This window comes from Glycine soja, chromosome 17 (assembly GCF_004193775.1).
Source record: "Glycine soja cultivar W05 chromosome 17, ASM419377v2, whole genome shotgun sequence".
Taxonomy (NCBI): Eukaryota; Viridiplantae; Streptophyta; class Magnoliopsida; order Fabales; family Fabaceae; genus Glycine; species Glycine soja.
The window spans coordinates 34,848,485-34,874,876 of NC_041018.1; the positions used below are offsets into that span (position 1 = coordinate 34,848,485).

General features: G+C 32.9%; 2 protein-coding genes across 3 annotated transcripts; one reads left to right on the plus strand and one right to left on the minus strand.

The window, feature by feature from the left end:
- Positions 1–3,726: 3,726 nt before the first annotated feature.
- LOC114392386 (pentatricopeptide repeat-containing protein At4g21065-like) lies at positions 3,727–7,585 on the plus strand. Of its 2 annotated transcripts, XM_028353510.1 has the most exons (3): positions 3,727–4,609; positions 5,474–6,623; positions 7,507–7,585. In XM_028353510.1, the coding sequence occupies exons 1-2, from the start codon at positions 3,905–3,907 to the stop codon at positions 6,614–6,616; spliced, it is 1,848 nt and encodes a 615-aa protein (XP_028209311.1). In that variant the 5' UTR covers positions 3,727–3,904; the 3' UTR covers positions 6,617–6,623; positions 7,507–7,585. The 2 variants fall into 2 exon arrangements, with proteins under 2 accessions (XP_028209311.1, XP_028209310.1); XM_028353509.1 differs by lacking the exon at positions 7,507–7,585 and having other exon boundaries at positions 5,474–6,757.
- Positions 7,377–23,671, minus strand: LOC114391695 (probable polygalacturonase At3g15720). Its single transcript, XM_028352668.1, has 10 exons — positions 23,489–23,671; positions 17,460–17,585; positions 16,145–16,282; positions 15,742–15,882; positions 15,174–15,209; positions 14,734–14,941; positions 14,517–14,598; positions 8,230–8,338; positions 7,823–7,927; positions 7,377–7,733 (listed from the first exon to the last, which is right to left on the minus strand). Exons 1-10 carry the CDS (start codon positions 23,669–23,671, stop codon positions 7,503–7,505), a joined length of 1,359 nt encoding a protein of 452 aa, XP_028208469.1. The 3' UTR covers positions 7,377–7,502.
- Positions 23,672–26,392: the final 2,721 nt, after the last annotated feature.

Genomic DNA, 26,392 nt, shown 5'->3' on the forward strand with positions numbered 1-26,392 from the left:
TTTTTAAATTATTTATTATAATATTTTAAAATATGATATAATTATGTTATTATCATATTGTCAACATGAATTCATATTTCTTAAAAAACATGAATTCATATTAATGAACATGAATTCAAGGACGTTGAGTAGTCGTCGAAAAGTTTAAGGACCAAAATCCTAAATGTAAAAAAACCTTGGGACTAAAACCACAGTTTTGGTGGTGAAGGTGTGATTGATCATAATAAGAGTAAAACGCATTGGTACAAAGTTTGATTTATGGGCTTGCAAATGCAGTGAGTTGTTTCGATTTAGAGAGAAGTTTTGAGATTTTTCTCATAATTTTTGTGTGTGTGTGTGTGACCCTTCAAAACTCAATGAACTTCTTCACTCCATTTTCATGGTTGGTTAGAATGCTTGCAACATAAACATAAGGGAATTGAGAAGGAAGAAAGAAAGGTAGATGGTGAGTGATGTGCTTTCTTCCATGACCACTAGAAGAAACAAAACTGAAAAGTGATATGGATGTTAATATTATACTGGCCCGTGCGATATTGATTTAATTATGATCACAAGTTTAATTGAGTTTCTCATATACTAAAAGGATTGTTGTGAAATAATGAGAAATAAGAAAAGTCTAGTCAATAATTATTTTTGTCAAGTATCAAACTCGGATAATACTTAAATTATTCAACCTTAACTTCAACATATTAAACACTTATGTCCAATAACCTAGTTATTACTAAAAAGTTCAATCAAGTTCTTTAATTGTTTGAAAATACTATAATTGTGTCCTTTTCTGTCACTACCGATAGTTTGATTGATGAAAATTGTGTAAATAGACATTTTAACATGTATTAGCAACTGGTGTAAAAATAATGTCTATTTATAGTGACCACATATATTGGTTATGTTTGATAAAATTAGTTTAAAAGCTAGTTGATAGATGAGATGATAGTTAAAAAACTCAATTTGATCTAGTCGGTTGGACTGGTCCAACCAGGACCCAGTGATATAATTGGATTGGTTTGGTTATTGAACCAGCCATGCATCTGGCGAGAGATGGCCCAGTCAAACCTGACCGATTTTGTGTAAACCAGGTGACCCAGTTGGTTTTCGAAACCCAAATTGGGTTTTCCACTTAAAAAAGGCTCCAAAATGGCATCGTTTTGGAGCAACCCTAAAAAAATAAATCTCCAAAACGACGTCATTTTCTCTTCACCCTCATCGTTAGTCGTGAAGGGTCGAGACTTGAAAGCCTTCTCTTCATAACGACCACCATGCTCTTTGCCTCTTCCTTTCTCTTCAACCGTCCCATGAAGCTCTTTGTGTCATTGTACCGCAAGTTCATCATTGCTGTTGCACCTGGGTCCCATTTCTGGTGAGTTTTTTTACCCTGACGTGATGTGCATAAGGCACCCAAAGGTTTTGTGATTACTGTGTTTTTTATATATTGTTATGTGTCTATCTTTTCGATATGAACAAATTTACCGTGAAAATGAGTCACTGAAGAACTGATGCTTCTCTCAATTGAAGAACAAATTTATTGTGAAATGAGTCACTGAAGCTGGGTAACTTGTTTTGAAGGCTAGTCACTTAATTAGGCGGTGTTATAACTGTGTTTATGGTGATGCATTGGCCAAAATTGTATTGGGAAGTGGAATTAGGTGTGTTTTATCAACTTATGTTAGAGAGAGACGAGGATTTTTTGAGGAACTGAATTCGTCAAATTAGTGACTCACAATTGAACTTTTTTGCTTCTTCATAGTTTTGTTTTTCAGTTGCTAAGTTTGATTCTCTTGTTACTTAATCTCATTTTTTTTCCATTGCTAATCTGCAGTGTAGTTAATGTATGCCATTGATGGTTCTATTTTTGTTGGCTGGTGTGTTGCTCATGGTAATTTTGATAATTTGGTTGACCTTGGATTAAAGTCAGTGTGAAATGCTGATTTTATTTTACAATTTTTATTTTAAATTTTGGAGTATGAATGAATTTTTCTTAGTCAAATAATGTTAGTTATACTTATATATAATAAATATATATATGATTTTGAATTTTTTAATATATACTGGGTCAAACTGAGTCAATTATTGACCCACTAGTTACATCATTGATCCACTAACCCACTACCTCGCCCAGGTCAATGATTGGACCGGGTTTCATAACATTGGATGAGAATTGGTTGAAAAATGAAAAATTATCTTATTATATCATGAGTGTTTGGTAAAAACCATCTTTTTGAAGTAGCTGAAAAATGTAAAATTACACAAAGGATAAAAATAATGAAATTTTACCTTAAATATAAAAGATCAAAAAGAAAATCTAGTAAATGCTTGAGGACAAAAAGAGAATAAATATTAAAAAAATTGGAAGCTAGAAGTTAGCTTTTAAATAATGTTACTTCAAGTAGCCTTTAAAAAAATGCTAAAAACTACAAAAAAAAACTCATTTACCAAAGAGTTAAACAACTTTTCAGTTAGTAAAAAAAATTAGAAACTAGCTGAAATCAATAAATAACAAGTTTATATAACAAAAACAAATAAAAAATTTAATAAACAAATTAAAAAATATATTATTTAATATTTTTTCCATACAATAAATATATGAATAAATAGTCACTTTGATTCATGTACTTTGCATTTGGTGACAATTTAGTCCTCATACTTTGAAAATGATCAATTTAGTCTACAAAAATACAAATGTTGTGATAAATTAATTCAATTATCAAGTATTTTCATTTTTGTTAACATTGTACGTGGCATGTCGTTGCTAACATGACAAATCCACATGTGTAGGGGATGTTTCATGTTAGCCCATAGTATTTTGGACTAAAATGTTAGTGATTTTTTTTACTTTATTATTTTTTATTGTTTGCTTTTTTACCTCTTCTTCTTAATCTATCCTTGATGACCTCTAATATTTTCCTTTTTTTTCTCACTAACGACCGTTCTCTCCACCATGCCTGACAATGTTGCCACACTTCATCACTCAAATCTTCTTTTTGTCTCTCACTTTCTCCATTAACCATTCCTTCTTCATCACCCCTTTCATCTCTTTGTTCTTCTTTTGAAACCCTCAAAATCCAAAACCCTCCAAAATTATGGTCACAGTTTTAGATCCAACGGACAATTAAAACCTCACAATTATAGTAACAAAATTTAATAAAATTGTACAAAAAAATAATTCCAAAATAAGGATGGATGAAATAGATTCTAACGAATACTATTATCATGAATTGTGGAACACAACGGATTGAAAAATACAAAGAAAAGTCACGTTCAACGCAAAATCAACGACACTAACCTAGATTTATACTACTAGAATCAACATTATGAACCCTGTGATAGGGACAAGGATAGAGAGCGAATAAGGCTAGCATAATAAGGGTGTGTCATTGTTGTGGTCACTCCCAAGATCGATAGTGACAAAGACATTGACCTTTACAGAGATGCAGTGGTTGACATCATAGAGAATGACACAAAGATCTTGGTTTTGACTGGGGCTACAATTTTGGAGCCAAGGGGTGGTGGTTTGCGATGGGAGGAGAAAGAGAAAAAAAAGGTAAAACAAGAAATATGTTGTTTTGTTTATTTTTAAAATCTTAAAGATTAAATTAAATTTTTTAAAAATCTTAAAACTAAATTAATTTATTTTTAAGAATTTAAGGAAGAAATTAAACTTTTTAAAATTTTGAGAATCTAATTAAACAATTTAAAATAATTTGATAATTAAGCCATAGGAAAGAGAGAGTGAAAGACAGAAAGTATGTTATTAGCGGCTAGAGAAGTAGAGTTGAGAGTCTTGAGACGGCGCACGGTAGAGTCGGAAAGGAAGAAAAGAGGGAAATGAACTGATACGTATTGCGGTTCTGTTTCTGCACTTGGTGTTGTACTGCTTTTCCACTTTGAGCAGAAAAATGAAGCAATGCAATTAACAAAGCTATCATCATCTGCTATCACCACCACCACGTTCTTCCAAGTCCACCTCCCTCCCCACACCACAAAACGACGCGTCGCAGAGCAAACCATCTTGTCCCTCCTCACCACCTGCGACACGCTCACCACCTTCACGCAAATCCATTCCCTCATCCTCAAACTCGGCCTCCACCACAACCCACTCGTCCTCACGAAGTTCGCCGCCACCTCCTCCCACTTCAACGCCGTCCACTACGCCTCCTCCGTCCTCTTCCCAAATGACCAAACCACCCCTCCCCCTTCCCACGACGCCTTCCTCTTCAACACGCTCATCAGGGCCTTCGCCCAAACGACGCACTCCAAGCCCCACGCCCTGCGTTTTTACAACACCATGAGACGGCACGCTGTTTCGCCCAACAAGTTCACATTCCCTTTCGTTCTCAAGGCCTGCGCCGGAATGATGAGGTTGGAGTTGGGGGGAGCGGTGCATGCCTCGATGGTGAAGTTTGGGTTCGAAGAGGATCCGCACGTGCGGAACACTTTGGTTCACATGTATTGTTGCTGCTGTCAGGATGGGTCGTCTGGGCCTGTGTCTGCCAAGAAGGTGTTTGATGAAAGTCCTGTGAAGGATTCGGTCACGTGGAGCGCCATGATTGGAGGGTACGCGCGTGCGGGAAATTCTGCACGTGCGGTTACGTTGTTTAGAGAGATGCAGGTCATAGTTATTAAACTCAATTATGAATTATTTATCTTTTTTTTTTCTGCTGTATATGACTGCAAATGCGTATTTCGGTCGGTCACCAGGATTTTTAAACTCCTACGGGGAATCTGTTAGCACCCATAGGTGGGTGGGTCATCCCTCCCAACAATGATTTTTTCATATGCACGAGTCAGGATTTGAACCCCTTGCTGTATGCTTAAGGAGTCCAAGTCCCCATCACTTGAACTAACTGGTGTTGGTCAATTCAATTATCTATCTATTGGTATATAAGATGAATCTCAAATGACTTTGTGAATCTAAGGATACATGAATGGATCGGTACAATTTTGTATCATACAAATCAGACCAAGATTTTTTTTTTTATCACTGATTCTCATGAAAGAAATTGAAAAGTTAAAATTGATAAATGAAAAGAAATTGAAGAATTACTTCTAAAAAAATATGCTAACACTCTTGTACCAGTTGAAATTAATTGAAAATTACAAAATTGTTTAGGTCCCGCATTTTGTTTAATAAATCTCTCATAATTTTGTATATTGTATTACTAATGTTCCTCTTACTCCTAAGCTCATCCTCTATTTGACTATTTAATTAGTTAGTTTTCATTATTCTAAATTAGAGGCTTCACAGACTCATAGAATTAGTCATTTTGTTTTATGAGATTTATGGATAAGTAGTTTTATTTGATCAATTTCTAATATAAAATTATTACATTGAACACTGTATGTCATCTACATGAATATTTGAAGTTAATTTTTTGTAGTCTCTGAATCTCACAATTCAATACAAATTATGATTTATGATTCAAAAATTAGCTTAACGATTCACAATTTGAATCTCAATTTCATAACCTTGCAGGTTACAGGGGTGTGTCCTGATGAGATCACCATGGTTTCTGTTTTGTCTGCGTGTGCTGATTTGGGTGCACTTGAGTTGGGGAAGTGGTTGGAGTCTTATATTGAGAGGAAGAACATAATGAGGTCTGTGGAGTTGTGTAATGCACTGATAGACATGTTTGCCAAGTGTGGTGATGTTGATAGAGCTGTGAAAGTGTTCAGGGAAATGAAAGTGAGGACCATAGTTTCGTGGACTTCGATGATTGTTGGTTTGGCGATGCACGGTCGCGGATTGGAGGCTGTTTTGGTGTTTGATGAGATGATGGAACAAGGGGTGGATCCTGATGATGTTGCTTTCATTGGGGTGCTCTCTGCATGTAGTCACTCAGGGCTGGTTGATAAGGGACATTACTATTTCAATACAATGGAGAATATGTTCAGCATTGTGCCAAAGATTGAACACTATGGATGCATGGTTGATATGTTGAGTAGAGCAGGACGTGTGAATGAGGCTTTGGAGTTTGTTCGAGCCATGCCGGTTGAGCCAAACCAGGTCATATGGAGAAGCATAGTCACTGCTTGCCATGCCCGCGGGGAGCTCAAGCTCGGTGAGAGCGTGGCGAAGGAGCTGATCAGGCGCGAGCCATCGCACGAGTCTAACTATGTGCTGCTGTCGAATATTTACGCAAAATTGCTGCGCTGGGAGAAGAAGACCAAGGTTAGGGAGATGATGGATGTGAAGGGGATGAGGAAGATTCCAGGGAGCACCATGATTGAGATGAATAATGAAATATATGAGTTTGTTGCAGGAGATAAGTCACATGATCAGTACAAGGAGATATATGAAATGGTGGAAGAGATGGGAAGGGAGATAAAGAGAGCAGGGTATGTGCCTACAACATCACAAGTATTGCTTGACATTGATGAAGAAGATAAGGAAGATGCTTTGTATAGACACAGTGAAAAGCTTGCTATAGCTTTTGCTCTTCTGAGTACGCCCCCTGGAACGCCAATTAGAATTGTGAAGAACTTGCGCGTCTGCGAAGATTGTCACTCTGCTACTAAGTTCATATCTAAGGTTTATAACCGAGAGATTGTGGTGAGGGACCGCAATCGCTTCCACCATTTCAAGAATGGTTTATGCTCCTGCGGAGACTTCTGGTAACGAATTGGTAAGGGGCATCAAAGATTTTCTATTTATTTGTTGAAGCCTGAAAGCTTCAAAAGTTTTAATCATGTGCTAAATCATGTTTGCAAAGTAACTAGTGGAAAAATTTACAATGACAGCAAATTTTTTTCTGGAGCATTAAAATTCAACTCTTAAGTCTTAAATATATGTGAAATATACAGAACAATATCTATTAAAGTTCTTTAGGTATTGTTACTGTTATTTTTCAATCAGAATTGAAAGTGTCAACATAAATTACTGAAGAAAAACTTCAATTTTGATTAGAGAACAGTAATAAAAGTGCCAAGTCTCTGAATCTATGTTTTTTTCTTTCTATTTTTATATGAAATTTACTTAAAGATAATATTTCTTTGTACTGATACGATACACTAATAACAATTTTCTGTTATTCATTTGTTTTATATAAACTTTCATGTATGTATCAATACAGTTGTACAAAACTAGAAAATTAACTGAGAACTTTCATCCTTTTAATCTTATAGTTAAAACAAGACAAGAATGAACATAAAAACCATAAAACATAAAGAGTTGAGAAGAAGACGAGAGAGCAGAGCAATTTTTGTTTTTGCTTAACATACATATTGTTTTGCATGTTTCCATTCATATTTAAGTGCAAATAGGTGAGAAGTGGCAGCTCATCATGATACCCATACATGCTGTCATCAAAATACATGCAACTACTCACATAAAGAGAGGACAGTTTTGCCTAAAATAAAAACAACCATTAAACCCAGCTATAGGAACATTACTTACAGACATAAGTAGGCATGCTACAAGCAAACATCATTACAACGGTAAATAGTAAATAAAATAAGTTTTACGGCCCATTAAGTTCAACACTTATCAAGGTAGACATGTCTCTTTAGCGATGCAGACAATGGACAGGAGGAGAAACAATGTCAGTAGCCTTCCCATGAACATCATTGCACTTTGCAGAAGCTGGCTTCTTTGGATCGATTGAGGTAATGTTGATTTGTTTCAGGGCAATATTGTCACACCCGATCTTGGCACAATCCAGCACAACTGCATTCTCACTAATACATGTTCCATGGATATTACTAAATGTGACATCACTCACTTTTACTGCGTCCTTCTGCACTCAAAATAAAAACGAAAATGATTCAAATTGTCCATAAACATTAAACAAATCAACACAACTAGATGGTGAGAAAGAATATTAACCTTTTCTGGGGTGCCCATGTAATGCTGGGAAAGATATATTGGGTAATCTGTTTGATTGACGCTGATATTCTGGAAGGCAATATTCTTGGCGTATCCTTTTCCACCCTTTGAAAAATAGATTGAATTATTGTTAATTAAAATTAAGATACAAACATTGGGTCTTATTTATGTAATCGTTCATTGGACAAAACATAGATACAGTTTATTAGATGATTTTAGTGCTGTTTTTCAATGAGAAGTGGAATTTCAACTTAATAATTCACAAAATAAAGTATAGTTTTAAAAGTCAACATAAATTATTGAGGTAAAATTCTATTTCTGATAGAAAACAACACCAAAACAAAAGTAATAATGAAACATGTTTTGTTCTTTTTTTCATTTTCCTAATTGAAGCATATATTACTTACGGGCCATGTCTTGATTCTAGCTGCACTACTAGCTCCATTGAATATGCAATTACTGACGTTCACATTTTCTACAAATTCTTCTTGCCCACCTTGCCCTATACTCCCCACACTGCATGAAAATTTGAGAAGAATTATTAAGTCATAAAACTTAAATTCAGATGAAATCTAAAACTACACAAGTTAATGTCTGCATCTCTTAACAAAATTTACATTTTTCTTTCAGGCTTTTCAATTATAGATATGAAGGAGATATAAGGTAGGTTGGATGGTTAGGAGAAAAGGAAAGAAATGAAAGCTTGTGGTTCCATCTTTTCTAATAATAAAAAACTAACATTCTAACAAACTAATATTTGTCAATAAATAAAATTATAGATATGAAATGTCTAACTCAAGATGTGCATGCTTTAGGAGGGACTAGCTGTAATAATTTGGTCCTAACATTTTGAAAATCTGTAACGCTCGTCAGTTTTGGAAGCCAAATTGAATGACTGTTAATGGGTGGTAATGGCCACTAATGATTTGTAACCGTCAATAATGAGTGGTAATGACTATTAAATGCATTCTTGATGATAAAATGCCTATATATAGCACATGGATTTGGTCCCTGAGCTCATCCCTTTCGAATTCAGCCTGATACATCATCTAAAGAAAGAAAGAGAGAGAGAGCTTGGAAGAACCAAAAACAAGAAACTCTTCATGACAATGGTTGGAGGTATGATTTGATCTGTATTTTTCGCATTTTGTTAATAACTTGTGTTTCTTTTGTAGTTTGTAAAAAAAAAATGAAAACTCTTACGTTTTGTGCTAGTTGGGTGTCAAACCCTTGACTCTATCAAATGCTGTAGTATGTGCAGACCACTAAACCAGTAAAACTTTCCTGATAAGTAATCGTTTTTCATGTTATATATACTTATTCTGCTTTACAATTTTTGGAATTTTGATTTATTTTATGCATGAATATATTCTGGAAAATTTTATTCTATGCATATATATATGAAATCAAATGCATAATATTATGTTTCAATTATAAAATTATATGAGAATCTTATTCATAATTATATTGTATCTTGATTTTGAAATGCAAAATACCATTTATTCTCATATAATAAAGTTTTATGTCTAAGTGATCTTTATAATTTTGATTAATTATGGATTAGCCACAACATCTATATTTGATTAAAATTATATATTAAGTTGGTTAAAGATCATATAAGAAATTAGACATAATATTGTAATTAATTATACTTATATAATGAATTTTATCTCACAGGAATTTTTATTATATCTGTATAATTAATTGGAATAAAATGACGTATTATTTTTCATGATTTACCCAGAGACATCATGATGTATGTATAATTTGTCGATTTTATCATAAAGTAAATATTTACGATGGAAATTAAATTATTTTCATGTTGTACCCGTAAAGCATAAATATTGAGCAAGTAATTTGATTATTCTATCATAAGGTTTAATTGTTTCTTATTGAATTAAAAATTTAGCCCACAAACAATTTTTATGTCACAAGATTCAATTTTATGGTATGTTTACATTGGTAAAAGATACAATTAAGATTAGTATGCCTCAAATTTTGACATAAGCCTTTGAATTTTGCAGCTTCTCAAACTATTAGTTTTTCTGATATTCAATGTGATGTTCCCGAACTCAAAGGAAATAACTATAAGATATGAAAGGAGAGAATTCTTCTACAATTGGGGTGGATGGACATAGACTATGCTATAAGGAAAGACGAACCACTTGCAATCACTGATGAAAGTAGCACAGCTGACGTTGCGCTATATGAGCGGTGGGAGCGATCCAACCGGCTCAGCGTGATGTTCATTAAGACCAAAATCTCGGCTGAGATACATGGTTTTGTTGACCAGCATGAAAAGGTCCAAGACTTGCTTAAGGCCATTGATGACCAGTTCATCACTTCAGATAAGACTTTAACAAGCACCTTGATCATGAAGTTTTCTTCTCTTCGGCTCACCAGTGTGAAAGGTGTGCGTGAGTACATCATGAAAATGCGAGATATTTCAGTTCAACTTAAGAAACTAGAGGTTGATATGTCTGAGTCCTTCCTAGTGCATTTCATTTTGAACACCCTTCCACATGAATATGGGCCGTTTAAGATTTCCTAGAACACACATAAAGATAAATGGTTTATCAATGAATTAATGACCATGTGTGTTCAGGAAGAAGAAAGGCTTGTAATGGAGATGGGTGAGAGTGCATTGCTGACTACTGCTTATGGGAAGAACAAAGCAATTAAGTCTCAAGCTAATAAGAAAGAGAATGATAAAATGCCAACTCAAGCTGATATTAAGAAGGTGGCAAAGTGTTTCTTTTGCAAGAAGAAGGGACACATGAAGAAGAATTGCCCCAGGTTTCAGAAATGGCTTGAGAAGAAAGGTAAATCAATCTCATTAGTATGTTATGAATCTAATATGGTTAGTGTTAATATTAACACCTGGTGGATTGATTCTGGATCTACTATTCATATTGCAAATTCTTTACAAGGTATGCAAAACCTAAGGAAACCAGTGGGAAATGAGCAAAACATTTTATCAGGCAATAAGCTAGGCTCACATGTGGAGGCCATTGGAACTTGCATTTTGACTTTAAGTAGTGGCTTTATTTTAAAATTAGAAAAGACCTTTTATGTACCAAGTTTTTCCCGAAACTTGATTTCTATTTCAAGACTTGTACCGTTTGGATATTCCTTTAATTTCAAAGACACATCATTTGAGTTATTTTATAATTCTGAATGTGTTGGGAATGGTATCTTGTCTGATGGTCTTTATCTTCTTGGTTTACAAAATAGTGCCACTTATAGTTCTATGCATGTTCAAACTGGTATTAAAAGGTGTAATATTAATGAGAATTCCTCTATGTTATGGCACCGGAGATTAGGACATATCTCCATTGAGAGGATTAAAAGGTTAGTGAAAGATGGAGTACTCAATACTCTAGATTTTGCTGACTTTAAGACTTGTGTGGACTGCATTAAGGGTAAGCAGACCAACATGTCTAAGAAAGGTGCTAACAGGAGTTCAAGCATATTAGAAATAATTCATACTGATATTTGTTGTTTAGATATGGATGCACGTGGTCAGAAATATTTTATCACCTTTATAGATGATTATTCACGATATATGAATGTTTATTTGCTTCATAACAAATACGAAACATTGGATGCCTTCAAAGTCTTTAAGGCTGAAGTTGAGAACCAATGTGACAAGCAAATAAAAATAGTGAGATCAGATAGAGGTGGAGAATACTATGACAGATATACTGAGAATGGACAAGCACCTGGCCCCTTTGCAAAGTTTCTTCAAGAACATGGGATTGTTGCCCAATACACTATGTCTGGTTCTCCAAATCAGAATGGTGTGACAGAAAGAAGAAACCGGACATTATTGGACATGGTGCGGAGTATGCTTAGCAACTCCAATCTTCCTAAATCCTTGTGGGCTGAAGCACTAAAGACGGTAGTGTATATATTAAATCGTGTTCCAACCAAGGCTGTCCCAAAGACACCTTTTGAGTTGTTTAAAGGTTGGAAACCGAGTTTGAAACATATGCGCATTTGGGGTTGTCCGTTTGAGGTGAGAATATATAACCCACAAGAGAAGAAACTTGACCCGAGAACCATTAGTGGGTATTTCATTGGATATGCCAAAAGGTCTAAAGGTTATAGGTTTTATTGTCCACATCATATTATTAGGATTGTGGAATCAAGAAATGCCAAATTTATTGAAAATGATTTGATCAGTGGGAGTGATCAATTGAAGGACTTAGGTTCTGAAATTGATTATATAGAATCTCAACCTTCCACGTCAAATGAAAAATTGGTTGTAATTCATACCCCTCAAGTTCAAAGGGATGATGAACAACACATGATTGGCATTCCACAAACTGTTGTTGATAATCCAGTAGTTCAAGTTGGTCATCAAATTCATGAAAATGATGAACAACCAGTTGAACAACATGATCCCCAAGAAAATGTTGATGCAACATTAAGGAGGTCTACTAGAGTAAGAAAATCAACTATTCCTAGTAATTATATTTATATATTTGCAAGAATCTGACTATAATATTGGAGCTGAAAATGATCCTGAAACTTTTGATCAAGCCATGAGTTGTAAAGAGTCAAATTTATGGTATGATGCCATGAAGGATGAGATGAATTCCATGCTGAGTAACAAAGTTTGGAACCTTGTAGAGTTGCCTAATGGGGCAAAGGCCATTGGATGTAAATGGGTCTTTAAGACCAAAAGGAATTTATTAGGCAACATTGAGAGATACAAGGCAAGACTTGTTACTAAGGGATTTACTCAAAAGGAAGGAATAGATTACAAAGAGACTTTTTCTCCAATATTTAAGAAAGATTCTCTTCGTATAATCTTGGCATTAGTTGCTCATTTTGACCTTGAGTTGCAACAAATGGATGTGAAAACAACTTTTCTTAATGGTGATTTAGAGGAGGAGGTTTATATGAAACAACCTGAAGGTTTCTCCTCTAATAGTGGTGAGCATTTGGTTTGCAAGCTTAATAAATCTATATATGGTTTAAAACAAGCTTCCCGTTAGTGGTACCTTAAGTTTCATGGGATAATTTCTTCATTTGGTTTTGATGAAAATCCCATGGATCAATGCATATACCACAAGGTCAGTGGGAGTAAAATATGTTTTCTTGTTTTATATGTAGATGATATTTTACTTGCAGCCAACGATTGGGGTTCGCTACATGAGGTGAAACAATTTCTCTCTAAGAATTTTGACATGAAGGATATGGGTGATGCATCTTATGTCATCGACATTAAGATTCATAGAGATAGATCTCGAGGTATTTTGGGTCTATCACAAGAAACCTATATTAACAAAATTCTAGAGATATTTCGAATGAAAGATTGTTCACCAAGTGTTGCTCCCATTGTGAAGGGTGATAGGTTTAATTTGAACCAATGTCCAAAGAATGACTTTGAGAGGGAACAAATGAAAAACATTCCTTATGCTTCAGTTGTTGGAAGCCTCATGTATGCTCAAGTAAGCACAAGGCCTGACATTGCTTTTGCAGTTGGAATGTTAGGAAGATATCAGAGTAATCCAGGTATTGACCACTGGAGAGCTGCTAAGAAAGTGTCGAGGTACCTTCAAGGGACCAAAGATTACATGCTTATGTATAGACAGACAGACAATCTAGATGTGATTGGTTATTCAGACTCAGACTTTGCTGGTTGTGTTGACTCTCGTAGATCAACATCTGGGTACATTTTCATGATGGCTGGTGGAGCTATTTCATGGAGGAGTGTTAAGCAGTCTTTGACTGCTACTTCTACCATGGAAGCTGAGTTTGTCTCTTGTTTTGAGGTTACATCACATGGTGTATGGCTTAAAAGTTTCATTTCTGGGCTAAAGATAGTTGATACTATTTCAAGGCCTTTAAGAATTTTTTGCCATAACTCAGTTGCTGTTTTTATGGATAAGAATAACAAAAGTGGAAGTCGAAGTAAGCACATCGACATTAAGTACTTAGCCATTAGAGAAAGAGTAAAAGACAAGAAAGTGGTCATTGAACATATAAGCACCGAGTTGATGATCGCTGATCCTTTAGCTAAGGGCATGCCACCGTTTAAATTTAAGGATCATGTAGAAAGAATGAGACTTGGTTCCACTTTATGATTGTATACTTATATGTTAAAATTGAAACTTTTATATTATGATATTTTCTCATATTTGGGTGCACATTGATTTATTTGAGAAAAATTATGTTTTGGACCAAGAATAAACATTGGGTTTATTCATTAAGTTTTATTACCACTTTGAGTATATTGCTTGGGAAATTTAGTATATTGTAATAGATGGATGATATTACTCGTTGTAAGAGGAACTATCACTATGATTTGTATATTCATTTCTTAAGAAGATTGAGCATTAAGTCAAAATGTTTGGACCAAATGGGAGAATGTAATAATTTGGTCCTAACATTTTGAAAATCTACAACGCTCGTAAAGAGAGAAAGAAAGAGAGAGAGAGCTTGAAAGAATCAAAAATAAGAAACTCTTCATGACAATGACTGGAGGTATGATTTGATCTGTATTTTCTGCATTTTGTTAATAACCTGTGTTTCTTTTGTAGTTTGTAATATCACAGGTTAAAATGTTTAGTCTAACACTAGTTACATACATATTGGTGACGATCTAGATTGAATTCAAATCTAAATTTTGAACAACGTAAATGACTATTGACTATACTTATATAATTCGCATTTTGATGAATACCTAATGCCGTGACCGGGTCCACATGTAACATTGTTAATGTTGATGAATTTTGAGCCACCTTTCATAGCAATGCAGTCGTCGCCTATATCATAAAAATATACGTGCAACCCCATCATAGATTAAAAAAAAGAGTCGTAGAGTCAACATATAGTGAAATAACACACAAGAGGAAGGAAACCGATAATTAATTGATGAAGTTTGAAATGTTATATATTACCGGTTCTTATGATAGAGTCTCTAATGTTAACCCGAACTGAATTTGTAAGATCAATTCCATCGGTGTTGTGACTTTCCAGTGGAGAGTATATGTCAATATTTGAGATGGTTATGTCTTGGCTATGGACTACAAAGATGTGTGATCCTGGCCCGTTGATGTGAGTGAGGCCACTTATTTGAAGGCCATCACATCTTTGGAAAAGAAGAGCCTGCAAAATTAGTAAAGGGACCAAAATAAATTCATTTTTTTTTAAAATAAAAACTTAATTGAATTTTTTAAAAATAGAGGGACCAAATTGAACCCATATTAAATAAATTAAGGAAAAAATGTTTTAACCAAATTTAATCATACTCTAAGTGATGTATATGTTGGATAATCTTGAATACAAGATCATAAGATCCACTCAAAACCTAATGAGAAGAGACTTTCTAAGTTCTAACCGTAGGCATGTGGCTGCATGCTCCAGTTCCATATGGCTGCAAGTTTAAATGTTATATTGTTAGATGATTAATCTGATAAATAATGACTGCAATTAAGCCTGCAACAATAGCTACATAAGAGACTTAAAAATAAGTTTTTGTTTAAGAAAAATCAAAATAAGTTCAAACTATCATATAATAATAGCTAAATAACTAAATTATTAAAGAGTTAAATATATTTTAGTCTTTGTAAATTAGATAATATTTGCTTTTAGTTCCTTAAAATAATTGTCCCTTTTTAGTTTTTACTACTTCATTTATAAAAATATATCATTTGTGGTCCTTATTTCCGTAAACAAGAAACTAAAAAGACATAATTTTTTGTTAAAGAAAAAGACCATACTTGACACATTGTGAAAACCGAGAGAGACTAGCTAAAAAGAGATGATTATTTTCTGAGGAATTAAAAATGAATATTTTTTTTTGAGGAATTAAAAATGAATATTTTTATATTTATGGATATTAAAAATATATTTAACCCATCCACAAAATAAATTAATTAGAAAATAAAACATGTCAGTGTTCTTACTTTGCCCCACCAATCTCGTCCCTGACCATTGATTACTCCTGATCCATGAACTGTCATTCCGCGAACGTCAAGGAAATAAAGCCACGGTCCTGAACATTTTTTCCATGCATCTTTCGTAGGTGCAAGTAGGTTGCCCATAATCTGCATCCTCAAGCAGTTAAATTTACTGAACTAATTAATATTTAAGAAGTTTATGTTAAAAAAATTATAAACATATTTTTTATACGTAAAAATAAAAAATAAATATTAAAGAATTTATAACAATTGATGCCTTCTATTCAATTAAGATAAATTATACTGCTGATGTATTATTATCTAGTTAGTACTTATTCTCTTGCCGTAAAAAAAATTAGCATATACAAGTGAGGTAGAGAATTTGAAGGTATATTTGCAATGTTTGTACCTGAATATCAAGTTTTTGAGATTGGCAGGGACCTCGGAATCTTGTTTGGCGCACAAAAAATGTATGCCCAGCTGGCACCACAAGTGTCGAAGTGCCATTACTTGCTCCACATAAAGCTTTCCATGCTTGCACAAAAGCCTATAGAGAAGGCAGCATTAGCATATTAAGATTTAGAATCTTTCTCTCTCTTTTTTTTAATATATGAAACTAGCAATTGTGGGTATTTGCAAATTTAATGTAAGAGAAAGTTAAAGTAAAAAAATTAACTGAGCATTAAAGGTAAGAGAAAGTTAAAGTAAAAAAATAAACAAGACATGTGATTGTACATGTGCTTGTGTTTTTTTAAAATCCCCAATTCACTAGGGAAAATAGTTCTGATTAATTTGGAGATTAGTGAAGAGGTAAGAAAAAATTGATTAATAATTTTTTTTTCAAGGATTAAATTTAGATATTATTTGAATAATTTAATTTTAATTTCAACATATTAATCATTGATGTTTAATTATTTGATTATTTCACATATGTTTAATGACATAAGATGTGAAGAAAAAAAAGCTGGGAAAACAGAGGCAAGAAACTAAAAATAAAAGTTTAAAGGGAATGAAATAAATGCTTAATTCTTTATATTATAAATCTAAGTTATTATTTTTAATTGTTTTCATATTTTCTTAAGTAAGATTTCAAGAATTTTATTTTTATTGATGCTATTTTTCGATGATGAGAAGACCGCAGGCTAATTATCAAAACTTTGTGGATTATCTTAACACATACTTTGTAAAATGATTCATGCATGTTTATTGTCTTGTGCAATAAGATCAGGTTGATAAGATAAATATGGATTTCAAATATCTCCATTTTTTTATTATCAACTATCATATGATAGTATCTTTACTCTTATGTATAAATAATTTATTTTATTTGTACGGGTGGTGGAAATCCTGTCAAAGGTGATAGTCAAATTTTCTGTCGAAATTTAATCATTAACAAAATTAATGATATTCTATAATAATAATAATAATAATAATAATAATAATAATAATAATAATAATAATAATAATAATATCTTATCTTTAAGATACGGGTTGAAGAAGTAAAAATAAAAAAATTTCTTTTTATTATTATTGGAGGTCTCTCTGTAATTTTCAATGCAACTCTAACTAAAATAATATTCAATAAAAACTTTATATCATTGTATAATTTGCACACTAGTTAGCAGGATTATAAAAGGAGATAACCGTATATATAAAAGTGTATTGTGATGACTATGTATGTATTTTGTGAGTGGGCAACATATGATAAAAGGATATTTATGTACATTAGTATCATCGGAGCGGCCATTTCCTTTGGCACCATAGTTAAGCACATCAAATCTCTGGCCATGTCCAACCCACGAATTGCAGGAAACAGTAGAAAATATCAAAATGCCAATTTTGAACAAGTCCTGTCACAAAGATACACACGAATTATTAGAAAGATAAAAATTAAGTTGAACAACGGAATATATATGCAGACAACTATCATTTTCACTAACCATGTAATATTTGTAAAGATGAAGGAAGTTAACTACTGTGCTCCAGATTTGCTTATATATATATATATATATATATATATATATATATATATATATATATATATATATATATATATATATATATAACGGTGGCTAATAGAACCATTAATTGCAACAATTAATTAATGGAAGCTAAAAATATTGAAGCGATTAAAAGAAATAAAATTAAATTATAATGATCTAGTAAGATTGCTTAAAGATTTTTGAATGGCAACTATCATTAATGCACACACTATTTTTCGTGTACAAATTTAAGAGGTTTTAATCTTCAATTATTTTCCATTTTCAAATGTATCTATTAAAGGATTTGAAAAATAAAATTGGTGAGGGTGAACCACCAAGTGCTGTCTTACATGCATGCTCTAATTTAGCTCAATAGTCAACAAGTTCACAATGCGATTATTGAATCGGATGGTAAATTGGTTGCGGATCAGATTCACATAATGAGGAAGATAAATTTCTAAGTGCGGAATGATTCTTAAACAAATGGGCAATATTATGAGATCTCCTTCTATTATTGTTCAATAACGTAGAAGGAAAAGTAATTTGGTAGTTCATTCCTTAGTCAGGAATTCCATTTTGTTTCCTTTTGAGAATATAAATACTGATCCATATTCCTCATTGTATTCATAATGTTGTTTTAATGGAAAGAATTTGATCTTGTTGCTATGAAAAAAAGAAAAATAAAATAGCCACATTATTAAGAAAGATTTTAAGGGAAATGCATTAAATTAAAATAACCCAGCCAAATGCTTAAAGATGTCTTAATATCAATTATCATTCATATATTCTTTAGTTTTTTTTAAAAAAATATTATATAAGTATAGATATGTATATAAGTATGTTAAAAATATAAAAAAAATAATTATAAATATTGATATATGAATATATATTTAAATAATTTTATACTTATACATGTCTTATATCATTTTAATTTATAAAAATATTTTTTTATAAATTATTATTTTTATAATATATTTGAATTCTTATGTAACTTTTATATATATATATATATATATATATATATAATTAATTGAAGTATTCACTTATTTAATAAGTAATTATTTTGAAAACAACTTTATAAATCATGAAAAGAGGTGGAAATTATAATATTTCTCAAACATGCTCATGTCATAACTATCAAAATAATATAAAATGTTTATACGTTTATGATAAACTACTCAAGTGGTAAACATCAATATTATAGGATAAATTTATATAAGTATAAAAAATATATTCTTAAATTTATATAAATTAAATGAAAGACATAAATTTAAAATATACAATATTTAAATAATATTATTAAAAATATAGGATATATAATATTTAAAAATATTCTTAAAAACTGAAATTTAAAATATTTTATATACACTTTTATATTATATATAAAATATATCATTTACTATTGACAAAATTTTCAATCTTTTTTTTTTTCAATTTTTCCTTAAGACATGCATAAATTTACCCAATTTATCATACTAATAAATAATAGTATCCCGCCATCATACCTCTAGGAAGAATATGTATTATATTGTTCATTAAGAGACTTTTAATTGATTTAATGGTTAAAAATGATATGAAAATACAATTATATATATATATATATATATATATATATATATATATATATATAGATAAATTTTTTAAAAAAATACTTAAGGGACAGATATAGTCGTCTCTAATATATTAAAATTTTAAGATCCATAATTCGACATGATTTCAAAGACATATTCGGTTATAATATTTTAGGGACGGAATATATTCTTTTAAGAGTCCCATCTTTTATGCTATTTTGAGTAGTCAAAGACGGAACTAGACATGGAATAATCTAGAGACATATATTCGCCCCAAAGCTCGTCTCTAAAACAAAGTTTTCATTTTGTCGGGAATTTTCGTATCACTTTCCTATCTGATAGATACAGAATGTTCTCCATTTCTAAATTCGTCGTTATATCAAAATTTTATAGTAATTATAATAAAATATTTAATTATATTTTGTAATCATTAGTATTTTTTTTTTAAAAAAATGAGTTTCCATCATATTTTCTATTTTATAACAAAATTAATGTCTTTTATTACTTCTTCGGTTCTTTTATATCTCTATTTTAAGGTTTTTATGTAGAAATCCAAAAATGTAAAAATAAAATATTTATCTTAATAACATAGTTGTGTAGTTTCATATTTTATCGTTTTTTCATTTTTACTCCACAATACATGTTATGTGTAAATTAATTAAAAATTTAAAGAAAAATAAAGATATAAATGATAAAAGAGTAATTAATGTTATCTTGAATCTTGAGTATGAAAGGGTGTATGGAAAATGATGGCTTGATGATGGGGCGTAAAAAGTCGTACGAAGAGGGAATAATATTTTGTTTTGGAAGGATGGATGAGTGTGGGAGTAACCTGGCAAATAAGTATATGTGGATTTTTATGAATTATTTACAAAAGGAGGATACTATTGCTAATATGAGAGGATGGGTAAATGAGAGGTGGTGTTGTAAATGTTAAGTGTTTCTGATATTAACAATTATAGAAAATTAATATGATCTTGAAATATATGATTCTCACAAATAATAGATAAACAATGCGTATATTTCTTCATAGTAGGACTTCTTTCTGGTGCACTTTGATTCTTTAAAAGAGGAGAAAACCAAAATTTCATTTAATTGACTCTTCTTTTTGTCTCTTTACGTTCGTGATGACTAGAGGTTAGAGAAAACACCTTTTTGTCGAAAGATAACCTTGTTTTAGGTTAGTAGGTATTACTCCTTTATAATCACTACTCCTATCAAGTAGCAATTACTTTTAAAAATTTCTCCAATTTAATCCAATTACAATTCAGTCCTTAATTATTAATTATTTATTTATTAGTTCTTACATAAATCGCATGACTCTCACATAGACATTAATTCTAGCATGTGTTTGAACTTTGTGCGGAGAAGGGAGTGATTTCAATGGGAAAATATCATTTTTGATAATTTTAAGAGAGAGATGGAGGCAGTGGATTCATCGAGATGGTCATTGGATGGTAATGGCATTTTTTGGGTACACTTGACGTATGTCGCATTGTATGATTATACTTATGTGATTAGTAAAGAGCCCATTTGGAAGAAAATATGGAATATTAATATCCCTCCTAAGGTGAATATTTTCATTTGGAGATTGATGAGAGATAGATTACCAAGTAGAGAAAATTTGAAAGGAAGGAATGTGGTGATTGAGGGCTACATTACATGTTGTCTTTTTTGTAAGGTAAAATTGCAAATTTGGTCCCCCTAGCTGTCTCCAATTTCGATTTTAGTCTCCTTTTAAATTTGTTCATGAATTTAGTTCCCCTTTTATATCCAATCACATAACTTTGGCCCCAAAGCCCAGATTTGAACGTTGACCGTTACAAACAAACATTGACTACCACATGTCACATTCTGGTTCGTCCATATACTGCTGTGCCATTTTAACCTAGTGTGGTATTTTTTTTTACCCTAACCCTAAAAGCTTATCAGAAACTCACTACCTTAATCCTATAATATCACGAAATCCCTAAAAACTTCGAGGCAAATCGCTAACTCTTGTTCTTGTCATTTGGTTGTATTTTGTCGAAATCTCAACCCCGTAAGCTTCTTGCTTCTTTGTATCGTTGCAATCAAAATTGAAGCAAGGTTGTCGTCCTATTTGGCTCTTGGAGATGGTGGTTGAAAAACCTCATCATCGTCTAAAGCACGTCGTCGTCGGCACCATTCCCATGGAAATGAGTTCCTCATCATACAACTTGGAGCCCCAAAGTCGCATGATGTGTTTGTGTAACCTAGAGGCTCCACTAGTGACATCGTGGACTGAGGATAATCCAAGGAGACATTTTTATGGTTGTGGTCTATACAGGGTAAGGAATAATGTATATCGTGGGTTATGTTATGGTTTTTGTGTTGATTTTTGTGTTTATTTTGGCCATTTAGGTTTTAGGTTATAGGTAGAAAATGGTGTAACTATTTTGAGTAGCATGATCCAATTATGAATAGTCGTGAGAAGAGGATCATTATTGCATTGATGAAGAAGGTTGATGAATTGAAGTTCAAGGAAAATAGTTTGCAAACCAAGATCAGTGACATGAAGATGAAGGGGAAAATTATAAGGGATTGAATTGGTTTTTTCTTGGGTCTGTGTTTACTTGTTGGTGTTTTTATTATGTGGCAGGGGAATGTGATTTAATGGTGGTAATTTGGTTGTTGGTGTTTTGATTATGTAATGTTTTAGGAAGAAAGTAATGGTGATAAGTTGGTTTTTTTGTAGTCTGCACACTGTAATTGTTGAATGATTATGTTAATGAAATAAGATTTTATTGGTGTTCAACTTTGGTATTAATTTGGTATTCAACTTTGATTTGTTTTCCTTTTTTAGGTGATGCAGTAATATAAATTAGTGAATGGACCTATAAAGATCCCATGGTTGAAATATGTTTTGACTAAAATAGGACAAATTATGTTTCGATAGTGGTTTGTTTAGCCTCGTTAACAAGAAATAGGACAAATTGTGTTTCGACAGTAGTTTGAACATAACAACAAAACAAAGCCAAAAAATATATTGGATAAAGAGCAAGTTCAACATAACAACAAAGCAGTAGCTTGAACATGACAACAAAACATAATTACATAAAAATGCATTACATAGCCTCTTTAAGCATAACATGAAAAATTAATTAGATAAAGAATGCATTACATAGCCTCATTGAATAGAGCCACAAAATATATAACTTCCACATCCTAAAAACTTAAACAAATAATCCAATTGTGCCTAAGTCCTCCTTGTCAACTCCTTTAACTGATTCTTGATTCTTGTGTTAGATTGGTATTGTCACATCCTTGAATTCCTACAGATGTGGTCCCACTTGTACATGAAACACTTTTCTATTTCTTTGTTACAACATTAGTGGGAGAGGTTGATTGTCTCTTCAAATTCTGTTAAAATTGACAACAAATATTGGAAGAATGATTAAAGTCAAATTCTGTCAATCTTGAAAGCAAATTACCTTATTCCCCCCTTCTGAAATGTTCTTATCATCAACTCACTTGCCTTTACATGTCTTTTTGTTGTGACCAACTTTCCCATATTTTTTTTTTACAAACAATTGATTTTGATTGTCTTGGCAGTTTGAAGTTGTTCCTAGACTCATCATTTCTCTTATTTCTTGTTTTCTTTGGTCTTCCAGGTGCTCTCCTCATCACTGGTGGAAGCATGATTGGTCTTTGTAAAGGAGGCCATAAGTTTGGTCCATTACATGGAAAGACAATAAATGAATATGTTGTCAAGCCAGTAGATTTCATGTCAAATGCAATCGAAACATATTCAAGTCAAAATAGTTACCAAAAACAACAATATAACAATATAACAATAACAAAAAAAAAAGACCTACTATAAGAAATGATACTAAGTTTAGGTTCGACACCATTGATGTATATGCATGCTATTGAATGAGTGCATGGAATTCCATTTAACTCTCACTTTCTACAAGAGCATGTCTATTCTTTAAGATTAACCACAAAATTTTCTATGCCCTTTGACACCTCAAACAAAGACAAATCAGCATCACCAAACCAAAGTGGTCGCCATGCTTCACAAGCTTTCTTGTTTTTTTTCAATGATCTGCTGAATTTTGGGGCAAATCATACCCGATACCTCATGAGGATAGTCCTTAACTTGATAATTCTGGAACTTCTGTAAAATTGGATTCCTTACAACAGAGTGATTATTGGCTTGTCTCTGTACTCCATTATTACATTGTTGAATTCCTCACACATGTTGTTGACTTGCAAATCACATTTCGTGCTTAGTTTAAAAGCAGATCTTGTCCAAGAAGCAGGGTTTAACTTTTCCAGATCCTTCCAATCTTCTGCATCATAAGTCTTAATTTGATTCATGGTCTTTTCCCAATCAGGGATAGTTGTTGCTCGAGTTGTCATCTACATCAATTGTTTCATATATGCTCCTGGATACTTCTTTTTCCAATTACCATACAAATGTTTGACACACAGTCTATGTTTTACATTATGTCCAAGCTCCTTGATTACCTCAACCAACCCCTAAAAATAACAGTGAATAAATTAAATGCCCAACATGATTTCTGAATAGCAGTATCAATTTTAATATTTATCTATTGTTAGTTAGAAATGAATGCCCAACATCCTTCCTGAATAACATCTAAGTCAGATATCAGAAGATCAACAAACCACTTCCAAACGAATAATTTTCAGATTCCACAACAACATAAGCAATAGGAAACGTTTGATTGTTTCTATCTTTACCTATTGCAGACAACAATTGGCCACCATATTCTCCTTTTAGAAAGTAGCCATTCAATCCTATCAAAGGCCTGCAAGTGGTTGCAAATGCACTCTTACAAGCCTCTAGACATACATAGATACATTCAAATACAGGACCATGAGGAGTTAAGTCACATTTGATCTTCACAGTGCTGTTCTTGTTTTTTTCTAGTATCTCAACAACATAACTTCTCAAGTGCTTGTATTGATCCCTGGTTGCACTTTCAATTTTTTCCATTGCCTTAACCTTTACTCTGTATGCCTGATCCATGGTCAACCTAATTTCCCATTTTTCTACACCATAAGTAGAACGAACTACCCTTTTTTTTTTTACAGATTGCAATGACTCTCTTGTTATCATTTTTCTTAACCTTCAGATTCTTCGTAGACATTATACCAAAGGTTTTGATAGCCTCTAGAATTTGTTTCTTATTACTGAATTGCAACCCTACCTCAAACTTTACATCTTAATCATTTTTAGGCACCTTAAATGGAGGAAATCTAACTTTTGGATCACCTTCATCATCACTTCCATCTAGAGTTTCTAACTTATAAGAATCTCTATCTTCATCACCAAAATCAGAATTTGTTGAGTTTGCTTCATTAGTCTCAAATGTGGGTTGACCAGTCTCTGTAAATGTCTCAGGGTCCAAGGATTCTGCCCAATTCCAGTTATCTTCAAAGTTACTATCTGAAACTTCAGTATAATCACTGCTATCATCATCATCTTCCTCAGCCTCAATATCATCCTCCACATCACCCTCCACCACAGCCTCAACCACAACCTCCATCTCACCTTCAACACCAACCTCATGTTGAGCCTGCACCTGAACCTCCACCAAACCTTGTTCATCAACCTAAACTTTCACTTTCATGTCACCTTGAACATCAGCTTCCCCTTCAGCCTGCACCTGAACCTCCACCAAACCTTGTTTATCAACCTGAACCTCAGCCTCCACCTAAACCTCAACCAAAGCCTGTCCATCAACCTGCCCCTCAGCCTCAACTTCACCCTCCACCACTGCTTCAACTTCACCCTCCACCACACCTTTAACCTCAGCCTCCACTCCATCAATTACAACAACCTCGTCATCCTCAACATCATTCAACTTTTTTGAGGATGTGTCAATCACCCCCTAGTCCACATAGACTTTAACCACATCGAAGCCAAAAACATCTTTAGCCAATTGCAAAATATCAAAGTCAGAATTAAGTGGCTTCATCCCTTTGCTCAGTGCTTTTCTAGAGTCCCTATACCATAAGCACTTGAATGATTTGTACCCAAGAGAGTTAATCAGCTTCTTGAAGTCAATATAGGACATAGTATCCACATCCCAACCCCATTCTTCTTTGATTTGACCATCGGTATATAGAGTAAAAGGCTGATAAATGAACATCCCACCATGGTTTCGGTTGGCCTGAAAAAAATGACAGTAATAAGAGAACAAAATTCCTTTATACAGTAAAACCCACTAAATGTGTGAATTCAATAAATAAAAAACATGAATGAAAATGAAGCCCAAAACATGAATAAAAATGACATCAACCAAACAACCCCACAAGAGAACAAAAACAAAAGCCAAAATCGTGAAGAAGACATAAGGGAGCATAAGAAAACAAAAGACATCACACACCCTATGGAGCCCAACACCTGAATAAAAAATAAACACCAAAAACACACCATGGACCACATCAATAAAATAACCTGACTTACCTGCAAAAATATTGATGTTTCATCTCCCTACGACTATCGTGATCCTCACGCGCACAAAGTAACAAACCTTCAACACCTCCCCTCATTCATAAACCAAGTGACGACGATTTACACTAAAAATGAAGCCCAAATTCTCGAGGAAGATCACCTTGTCAACAATGACTGCCAACACCTCACGCAACTCACGCTCTAGGAACAGAGATAAGCTTAAGGAGTAGGAATTTCAGGCTTCAATTTGGGATTTCAATTTGCCTCAGGTAATTACCAGTAAGGGTTGAGGTAATTACCACACCCGGTAAAATGGCGCACCTTTTCATCGTCCAATCAGAATGTGACATGTGACAGTCAACGTTTCTTTGTAATAGTCAACGTTCAAATTTGGGCTTGTGGACCACATTTATGGGATTGGACATAATTGAAGGACTAAATTAGTGAATAAATTTAAAAGAGAACTATGTGGAAGCAATGCCTTCCAAGGTTATTTTGATGATGCCAAAGACTCAAGAGTTAAGCAAAGTTTGAAGCAAAGATTCAAGAATAAAGTTCAAGTTTCAAGATTCAAGATTCAAGATTCAAGAATCAAGTTTCAAGAATCAAGAATAATCAAGATCAAGATTCAAGAATCAAGAGAAGACTCAATCAAGATA